This window comes from Atta cephalotes (assembly GCF_000143395.1).
Source record: "Atta cephalotes unplaced genomic scaffold scaffold00013, whole genome shotgun sequence".
NCBI lineage: Eukaryota > Metazoa > Arthropoda > Insecta > Hymenoptera > Formicidae > Atta > Atta cephalotes.
Genome location: NW_012130077.1, coordinates 1,207,066 through 1,218,293, shown reverse-complemented (window position 1 = coordinate 1,218,293; position 11,228 = coordinate 1,207,066). Strand labels below are relative to the sequence as shown.

The window sequence follows — 11,228 nt, the reverse complement described above, 5'->3', positions numbered from 1 at the left end:
TAAATTGCAAATCAATATGAAAATACAATTAGACGTGTGTAATTATTAATATTACAAAATCAGATCGTAAACATGATCTTGCATTAAAAGTTCCTTTTTTGTACGATTTTGAACGTATTTATAAATCGCTAATTGTCACATTTTCTTTCAAAAGAATTTTACGTGACTTAACAATTAAATCAGTTCCGTGTTAACAAATTATGCATAAATCAGCACTAATTGTTTTGATTATAACAAATTGTATATATGAAAGTTACACGTTTCGTAAACTATTCATCGACGTCAAATGCAAAAACAATAACGAACATATAAATTCGGTAATAAAGTTTTTCTTTCCTTGATACAAAGTCAAATGCTTCATCATATAATGCTTGAACGTATCTTCTTGTAAAAATTGTGTCTTTGTTTGAAAGTGTTAAATCTAATTCCGCCGAATTACATTAACTTTGAAGGTGAGATCTATATGTACCATTATACACATTTTATTTTTTTTAATTTTATCTCTTAGAAATCTCTTATTGCACACAATTTTTATAAAAGTTTTTTCTTTATTATAAAATTCTCAAATTAATATTACATTATAATGCTTTTGTTTGTACGATAAAAAAATATACAGAATCGTTTTGTAAAGATTAAAAACAAGATTTATATCGCATTATCACTGACAACTATGAAATGTGGATTGACGAATGGTTTTAACTTTGTAATTATATTTATATTATCTGTGTGTATTAACTATAACCAATAATTGTAACATGTTTGATTTATCGTTTCACATCTGACAATTTTTTAAATATAATTTACGTTTATGATTTTATGTTTTAATGTTTTAAATATTTCGTTACTGACATCCTAAATGTGACTGTTTGCTTCTTTATTTATAATTTATGCCATGTTGTGATTTTAAAAACAAGAGTTAATTTTCTATTAACTATCTTCTATTTTCATTTGCATTTTATTAAAAATAAATTAATGAATGAATCTTGAAATAATTAACAAAAGAATTGAAGAATAATCTATTATAATTTACATAGAATAAGTTGTTACAGAGAGGATCGCATAAGAGATGAGATTCACATTTGTACTATTGTGTAGTATTGTGTTCTCTGGACTCGTTTCAGGAAAAGAATATTATTCAGATACATATGATAATATAGATGTGGATGCGATTATTAACAGCGATCGTCTTTTAAATCAATATGTGAATTGCTTTCTCGATAAAGGTTCCTGCACCGCTGATGGACGCAGTTTTAAAAGTAAGTATACATTGCAACTTATGTTTTATTTCAATATATTGCAATAATTTTGTACGTATCGCATTTTTTATAAGATAAAAGGAAGAAAAAATTGAAATAAAAAAGAAAAAATGTAACAAAAGAAAATAATAGTTGATATTCAAATATGATCCACGAAATATTATATATATATTTATACATTGAGATAAATGAATTTCTTGATTTATTTGTAGATATTCTCCCGGATATGATACTCACATCTTGCGAAAAATGCACCGAAAAACAGAAATACACAGCAAGAAAAATAATCAATTATATGAAGGAACATAAACCAAATATTTGGGCAGAGTTTGTCGAAATGTATGATCCTGACAAAGAGCGTATAGCATCTCTCGAGCAATTTTTGATAGAAGATCAAATGAAAGATTAATCTCTTTTTCTCTCTTTATTGAATTTTTTCAATAACAGTCAAATAATTGAGCTTAAATAAAGGCATATATTTTATAATAACGTTAAATTCTGATTACATTCAATATTAATCTATGTATTCGATTATTTATGTTTTAATTTAGTCTTATTTAATTTAGTCTTATCAAACCTATACAATAGCAATTAATGTCATCAATCAATAACTGAATATGAGAAGAAACACTTTCTAATGTTAATTCTTACATGGCAAGATATTTACATGTTTGAAAAGACAATTTTAAAAATATTCAAATTCTGAATCAACCTTAATAATATTTATACAAAACATTTGAGAGAGCAAGTCTCCAATAAATTTCCCATATCGGTATTGTAATAATTCTTTCTGTTTTTCCCACGTTCCCAGTTCCTGTGAAATAAAAATAACTGTTAGATTTTCAAGTTAGACTACTCTTAAAGTATAAGTTACAATTTTTATTTTCCGTTTAACGTATAAACTTCCAAATTGTTGAATGTTCTTAAAGTATAAGTTAGAATTTTGTTTCACATATTAGCGTATATATATCATGCATATTTTTTAATTATTTCAAATTGACATTAACATTATATTAAAATTATCAATTTATTTTTTAAAAACTAGACAGTTTTATTCCGATTGTCAAAATAAAATTTGACTTTTTTTTATATATATAAAAAAAGAAAGTTTTGCATATAAACAAAATCCAAAATGTATACCCAAATTTTATTATTCTAAAATAATATATGTATGTTCTCGAATTAAATTCTTATATATGTGTGTAAGTGCATTGTGTGTGTGTGTGTGTGTGTGTGTGTGTGTGTGTATAATACTTAATAATTATAAAAACATTATTACATTTCCAATTTCACAAACGTCCATATCCGATAGCGAGAGATTCTGGGAATTACAGTCGATATTATCAATCCACATAATCGGTTCTTTAGTACAATTAGAATTTGTATCCTCACAACCCATTATAATATGTATTCTGTAGATTGTGTGGCTATTGTTTGGCTAAAAAAGATTTTGTAAAGGAAATTATATAAATTATTTTGCGATAAAATATTTAATAAAAAACATTTTACATACGGAGTTTTATATATATGTATATTTGTCATTCCAAAATTTGATTATATGTGTTATATATTTTATAATTGTGTCTTGTTTGAATGTATAAATACAATTATTAACAAGTACCTCTTTGTAAGTAACATTACATGAAATTATTTTCATGTTGTTTTTCCATTCGAAAATTGTATTTGTCAAAATCCATTGGTCTGGATCGCAAGATTCAAAAGTACCTCGAGTCTGAAAACAAAATTAACAGATTACAATACTTTATATGAATATTATTGATCTTTGTTTTTGCCAGGTTATGATGTGTCTGTGATTGTGCAGTTTTAGTAGCAGTAACATGATGAATAGGAAACGTTAATTTCAAAACGTAAAATAAGAGGAAGATAAAGAAACTTGATTGAATTATTTTTTAATGTATCTCCCTGTTGATTGCTACATTCGCTATTGAATCAGATTATTCGCATCTTTACTAATTTTTTATTAATTATTGAGAGATAAAGTTATAAAAAATTAATTAAAAAAAATTTTTTATTTAGGCCATGTTCCGATATACTGTCAATACTAAAAATCTATAGTATATATAATGTAAACTATAAATTATCAGTACTGATAGTATATTAGAACTTTAGGTTTTATGTATCGGTTCATTAGAGCTAAATTATCAAACCTGTATATACAATAAAGTTATATATTTACGTATATGTATAATATATAACAGAAGTTAAATGTAGGCATTTTTACGACTATTTATTGATTGTCAGGAAGAGCAAGCACAGTTTCGGTTCGAATGTTTTAAAACGATTTCATTTTGTTTTACTCAAATTTTCTTTATTTACAAATAGCTTGCCAGAAACTTTAATATATTATTTCTTGCTTTATTATAACATTCAATATGGCCGTAGCATCTACTCAGGATTCTTAAGGGATAAGCTAAAAATATTGAATTGGAACAAAAGTTTGTAGCATAAAATCTAAACAGTTGTAACTTTGTTAAAAAAGAACAAAATTTAAATTTAAACTACTTTCGAAAAGTCACTATGTCTTTTAAGTTTCTGTGAATTTGATAATTTCCCTGATAGCAAACTACATTTCTTTGTCATTTTGACATAAAAAAATATCATTTTGACGTTAGCCTTCCTATCAAGGTTCTACATAAGAAAACTATAAGCTAGACACAAAATAAGAAATTTTCCTCTCGTTTCTGTCACGTGCTCAAAAAGAATTTATGAAAATTTTTGATTTTCTAACGTAAAAACTTAAAGTTTTCTTTACAAAATCGTTTTTAAAAATTTTTTAAAGATTTTTTATTATTAAATTATCGCAGATTAAAAGGAGCATCTCGAATTTAATCGCTCATAATTACAAAATCATCGTACTGCAATTAAAAAAAAAAACAGATCTTAAAGCTGAAACTTTTCTTTATCGAATGGTATAATTGCCCAATTTAAAAAAAAAGCAGTAGATATAAATAAAGTAGCACTTCAAACTTTATTCAATATATGCATAAGCGTGTAACATTTTAAATTTCAAGGTTTGAGATAATATTATCTCAATAATATTGCTAATTATAGATAATATTGCTAATTACAGAGATAATATTGCTTCTTTGAAAATTTTAGATTTACATATTATAAAAGGCTCAAATAAATTTTGATAATATTTAATAGTTTGTATAAAATAATATTTTATACTATATCCAATATTTTCTATAAAAATCTTATAAACATAATTATACACATAAGTATTTTAAAAAAATATATATTTTATAGCAGTCAGTTCCTATAATTTATAAAGAGTAAACATTATCAGAGCATACATTATCTTATATTTTTGTACAGCAATTTTCTAAATTTACAAAATGCAAAATTAATCTGCTTTTTTATTTTTGTAATAAATCGATAAAACTAAAAATATTGTTATAATTCAAGCATTATAAAATAGAAATATGATCTATTTCATACTAAAATTCAAAATATTTGGAGTAGAATTTAATTCTAAAGAATGACAATTAAATCAGTGACAATTAAAAAAGCTCAATTATTAATTTTTAATGAGTGAGATTTACTCTTTAGAGTTAGATTATATTCCAAAGATTTTAGAGAGTAGTATAATTACTTACGAATTGTATCATTGTCATGGCCGATGTTATGAACAAAGAACAAATGAATATTACGCAGCTAAACTTCATTTTGCGATAGAATCTGTTGATGAATATATATAATGAGTAAATTGGTTCGATAGTTTTTTAAAAATAATTGTGGTCTATTTGTCAGGTACATGCATGATTATTTATATCTCAAGAATACATAATGACGCTATTAAAATATTATACTTCTTCGAATTCTCCTTCTGTTAAATAAAAATGATAATTAATATGAAAATATTAGTGATATAGCTGAGAAATTTCATTATTACATATTCTACTATAAGTAAAAACGATTAAAAGATTAATGAATAATATTATATTTAACGATCTAATTATAAAGGATTATATTTTTAAATTTTAAGACATTTTGTAAATATTTTAAATAAACACAATTAAATAACAAAATTTTGCTGATAATTTTTTGTTACATAAATTTTAACAAAAATATATTTTTCCATTTTCGTTGCCTTGTTACATCATAGAAAGTTGCTGTCTAGATATGCTTATGATATTAACCCTTTCAAAAATTACAATCTTAAAGTCAATTTTCATTCAAATAAATCACTTCTACAATTATATATAATATATAAAATTGATTTTCATTCTGCATTCTAACAAATATAAATCATTTAACAAATTTTTATTTCATGTAAACATATGTTTATAATCTTTATAACGGCGCATGTCATTTTTTTCTTATAACTTGTATATTCCAAATTAAAGTTTTGATGTTATATGATTAATAAGAATATATTAAAACCGATATAATTTTCTTACCTGCAATGTGCAAGTTATTACTCGAATGACAAAAGACACACTAATGTTTTCCGATATATTGTTAGAACTAAAGATCCATAATTCACGTTACGTGTATTATAGATTTTCAGTGCTGGCAGTGTATACGGAACATGGCCTACAGATACAGCGCACAGTCAAATAAGAAAATTATGATAAGCATTTTGTGTAGTTAATTTCTGACTTAGTCACCTTTAATATTAGCATTATGAGTCACAAACAACAGGAAAATTTTTAAACCTTGTAAGATTTAGATATTACAATTAAAACTTTTCTATATATTTTCCGATTAATATCAATTTTGAATTGCAATATTCAGTAAATAGATTTTATTCAATTGTCACTATAAATATCTACAAATTTTTAATTAAAAAAAAGGATTTAATAATTACATTATTTTTAAAAACATATTCCTGTTATTTATCTTTATATCCATACATTCTTTCTCCTCCGCACATAATAGATATCTTTAAATCCGAAAATATCTGATCACCTTAATTGTAAGTCAAAGGCTGCATTTGGGAAGCGCGTTATTAACACTATTTTATATTATTATATTCTTATTTTTAGTAAATTATAAAAATAAAACAAGAAAGAGATAAAATAGCTTCAGCATAAAGCAAACTTTTAATTCTTTGATAAAGTATTATATGTATAACCTAAAATGTATAATATTTATCCTTGTATATTTAATACTTCATCAATTTCGTTGAAACTATTTATCTTAGCAAATGTAGGAAAATATTAATAAATCAATTATTATTTTATTTTAATTTACTATCAAACAATATGCAAACATACCGAATATTATGTGTTCGATGTTTTCTACACAGAGAAAAAACTGATTTTTTGAATTTAATAAATTTTATTGTATAACAAATTTTATTGTAGATAAATCAATGTTTGAATCAATAAGTACAATTATTTGAATTTAAAACAATGTATATCTTCTTCTTAAATACATTATTTGTTTGAACAGATAATGTCTATCTTCAGCATTTGCGCGATCAACTACAGCATAAACATAATTGAGCGTATAACATTGCTCGTTCAATTTTATTGTAACCATATAAACCATCGTCTGTAATTTCGTCTAAAAAATGTAAATAGTTGTTTTAAAAAAGCAATAATTTCTATCAATATATTTTGTTATTTTCAAATAAATAATTTGTTTCATTGTTCATCGTATTCAATGTAATCAAATAATATATTATTTGGTTGAAAGATATTACTTCAAATAATAATGTCATTTCTGTGAAATAATAGAGGCTCGAATGAAACAACAAAATTTTTATTCAAATAAATAATGTCGTAATTTGTTTATATTTCTTCCAACTCGATTAGTGGAAAACAAAACACTGTATAATATAACTCATTTTCTGTAACTAATTTATGTTAATCACTTTCTTTGTTTTTCCAGCACGCTATTGTCTGTGAAATAAAAATAGTTCTTAGACTTTGTGCAGCGTATTTAAAATATAAAGAAAAAAGTAGATTTGTTTCTTTTACTTGTGTGTATGCTTTCTCTATTTCAAATATATAGTAATAATAACCTGACCTGTTCAGAAAGTCAAAAAACTTTATCTTCTCTCGGAAGATTAATAAAGCACAGTTACATCAATATAGCACATTAAAACCGATTTAACTTCCAATAGCGAATTATTATGTATGAAAATAGATTATGTGGAACTTCTACAATCTTCATAATTTCTTTATTTTAATGGCGCGCAATGAAATAATAGAAAGAGAAAATGATATTAGTCGTAAGTAAAAATTTGAACTACTCTAACAATAAATTTATATCAATATCCTGTTAGAATAATAAATTTAAATATTAAATAAATGAGATTTTGTCATTTATCCTAAATATTAAGATGAAAATTATGAATCTTTTTTACATTTAATGTCGGAACTACAGAGGAAGATGCTATTAAAAAGAAATTAATATTAAATTGTTAAAGAATGTTTAAAAAATGAAAATAACACACATTATATTACGCATTATATCTTCATAAATGCTTTATTTATATAATAATTATTTATAAGCGCATAAAGATAGACCGACTTACGGATATTCAAAACACAATTATCGAAAAATATCTTTAATATCTTGTATTACTTTCGTAGTATTTTATACGTGATATTTTATACGTGATATTTAATGCGATTTCATTTGCCTCAAATACTAGAGCTCAGCAAACAACTCTTCATGTTGATTTTCTCTTATTCAAATATATTAAGTACTTACTTTAATCTTGTGTACATACAACTAATCTTTATGTGTTAATTATATAGCATGTGTAATCTGAGATATACAACTAGAAAGAATATATGTACGTAAATATAATTAATAGTTGCAGCCCGCTTCTGTATGGCTTCCTTTTGAAATTGTAAATTATAATAGTCAAAATTGAAGAATTACATCATTCATGTAATTTTACAAAAAAAATATATAACATTCTTTTTTTCAGTTTGCAACAGTATAAAAAAATGATAAATATTCAAATACAGCATTCGTAATTAAAAAATTTGCGAGCGTACATTTACTCATATATATATGTGTTTGTGTATTATAAAAATGTAATTATTAACAATTGTAATCAGAAACAGAAGTAGTGAAGAATGGACATTAAATTAAAAGATAGATCAAGAAAGGAGCTTAGAAGAAAGGAAGAGAATGAATGTGAATATGTAACAAAATAAGTGAATAGAAAAGTCCTTTTGTAAATCAAATTTGGATTTTAAGCCTTTTGATTACTAACTAAACATATATAGAAATGTAATTACATTTGCAATTTCACAAGCGTCCTTGTTTAATTGCGAGAGATTTTTGTTTTTGCAATCTTCGATTCTTCTGTGTTATCATAATACAATACAGTTATCATAATCCACAGTTAATTTCAATATCAATCGTGTATACTGGATAATTATCCTAAAAAATTTTTTTATTAAAGTACATACATTTTGCGATAAAATATTTTAACAGCATTTTTTATAAACAAAGTTATTACGTATATTTAGCAACTTAATCTTAATGTAAATATAGTATATAAGTAAATTTTTTTACCTTGTTGTAAGTTATGTTACCTCCAATCTTTTTCGTCTCATTAATCCATTTAATTGTTACATTTGTAATTATCCAATCGTTTAGTCCGCAGTATTTATATATCTATGATTTATTTAAAAAAAGAAAGTTAATAAATTTCTTTATATCTTTGTAGTCCGCTTAATTATCTGACTTACTAAACTCTTTGATTATTATACGAATTTAGAAAAAGAAAATTAATGGATCATATAGAATAAGCCTTTTATAGATTTGTTCATACTTCTTGTAATTTCCAATAATTTTTGTTCTTAAAATAAGATAAATATTCTTACACAGTAAGAATATTTCCTATCCTATTCAAGAGACGTCGCATCGCACAAATGTCATAATAATGAAGTGCAACTATTTAAAACTTGCATATAAAATTATATATAATGAAATACAATAAAATCCTATTAATTATAAATATATTTTCAAAATGGTTTCCTTAAATTTAAGTTTGTCTCAATAATATCTGTTTAATTAGATCAATATCATATATATTTTTGAGCAGTTAAGTTTTTATTTAATGACGCTCTATAATTTTAAATGTTCTTAAATGTAAAATGTTCGATTCTGAAATTTCGGGATCTATTACTATTACACAATGCTATTTTTTGCATTTTGAAAAATATATTGATCTAAAAATTTTTGAAATTCTAAATCGAGCAAAAAATGTACAAGACAAATAAAAGTCAAGTAAGTACAATACAAATTGAATCTATATTCTCATTTAAAAATATATAATAATTTAGATTCTTCAAAAGTCTTTTGACTTCTCTCTTTAAAAAAGGTGTTTTTTCAATATTTTATTTTAATTATTTATATCCAAAATATAATGACTGATCCACAGTTTTCTTCTTATTATTTATTTCTCCTTATAAGTTTTTTTACGATTCTTTATAAGTTTTAATTTATGATCTTAATTAAGTCACTTGACGTTGTAATCAGTGTTCATTCCAACGCATTCATTCCTTTAGAATCCCTCTATTTCTGCTTTTACTTGCTTTGAAAAACTGAAGATATGTAAAGATAAGAAATTGCATTCTCACTGAAAAGATATATATAGTTCGAAAAAAAACTGAAATATCAAAATTGTTATATATTTTTAAATAAGAATAGACTCAATTTTGCATCTTACTAACTATTATACACTTGATTTTTATATATTTCGTCATTTATACTTTTCATTAAATTTTACATTTCAGTTTCAATTTCAGCTCAATAATTAAAAAAGAAATACATATCATATAATTTAAACATAACAAAATGGAAATATAATCTATTTCAAGTGTAATTACTTACTGAAATAATTACTTACAACACTTGAATTGCCATTGCCGATGCCATGACTACTAACCAAATAAATACTGCGTTAAATTTCATTTTGCGACAAAATCTGTTGATAAATACTTCTAATAAGTAAATTAAATCAATATTTTCTTAAAAGAATTATCTATGATAATTCTGATTTATCTATATAAATAATTAAATTAATATCTATATAAATAATTAAATAATTAAATTAATCATGTGTAGTATTATATATCCTACATATACTACACATGATTAATTTAATTATTTATATCTCAAAAATATAAATAATAATATCGTTAAAATATATTGTATTTTCTCGAATTCATTCTTCTATCAAATAAAGATTATAACTAATTAAAATAAAAATAAATTAATATATCTGAAAGATGTATATAGTGAGGTTTAAACGAAATCATAATCAAATTATTAACGAATCGAATATTTAAATAGTGATTTGCATAATTATGTAGATTTTTAAATTTCAATACATTTCGTAAAAATGTTTTACATTTCAATAAACGTGTTGCTAACAAACATTAACTAATCTCCAAAAAAAATTTTAATAAAAATCTTTTTTTATGACATAATTGGCCACCAAATAAATGATTCTTATCTATTTACTAAGACTTATTTTATTGTGCTACTTAAACTTTATTTGGAACATAAAATTATAAATATAAAATACGTCATCTTAAATTTTGATAAATATTATAAATTATCTGAAAAGGATTTTATAAACTTTCTACTATAAATTTATAAATTTTTGATGCTATACTATAAAATGAGAAATTGTTAAAATCAATAATGTTAAGTTACCTTTCTGGTATACTTGAACGACAAAAGATATTCTGTACTAAAACTATGTTGAAACTTCTAAAATAATAAAGTAAAATGGTTAGTGCAATCAGGATCGTCACAAAGAGTTTTCAGAGAGCGAAGGATAAGATATGACTCTTTATATCATATCTCGGATATTAAGTGATTGATTATATTTTGTTATACATGTATATTTTGTTATACATATAATATATATGATGTAATGTATTTAATATATATCCTTTAAATGATTGGTTCCTTTTAGAATATATATATATATATATATATATATATATATATATATATATATAT

At 23.3% G+C, this 11,228-nt stretch overlaps 2 protein-coding genes across 2 annotated transcripts; one reads left to right on the top strand and one right to left on the bottom strand.

Annotated features, from left to right (window-relative positions):
• Positions 1–1,066: 1,066 nt before the first annotated feature.
• LOC105617427 (ejaculatory bulb-specific protein 3-like) lies at positions 1,067–1,665 on the top strand. Its single transcript, XM_012198982.1, has 2 exons — positions 1,067–1,256; positions 1,469–1,665. Exons 1-2 carry the CDS (start codon positions 1,067–1,069, stop codon positions 1,663–1,665), a joined length of 387 nt encoding a protein of 128 aa, XP_012054372.1.
• A 2-nt stretch (positions 1,666–1,667) lies between these two features.
• Positions 1,668–4,945, bottom strand: LOC105617426. The gene is made up of 4 exons (XM_012198980.1): positions 4,877–4,945; positions 2,878–2,988; positions 2,536–2,694; positions 1,668–2,070 (listed from the first exon to the last, which is right to left on the bottom strand). The coding sequence occupies exons 1-4, from the start codon at positions 4,943–4,945 to the stop codon at positions 1,942–1,944; spliced, it is 468 nt and encodes a 155-aa protein (XP_012054370.1). The 3' UTR covers positions 1,668–1,941.
• Between the last annotated feature and the right edge of the window lie 6,283 nt (positions 4,946–11,228).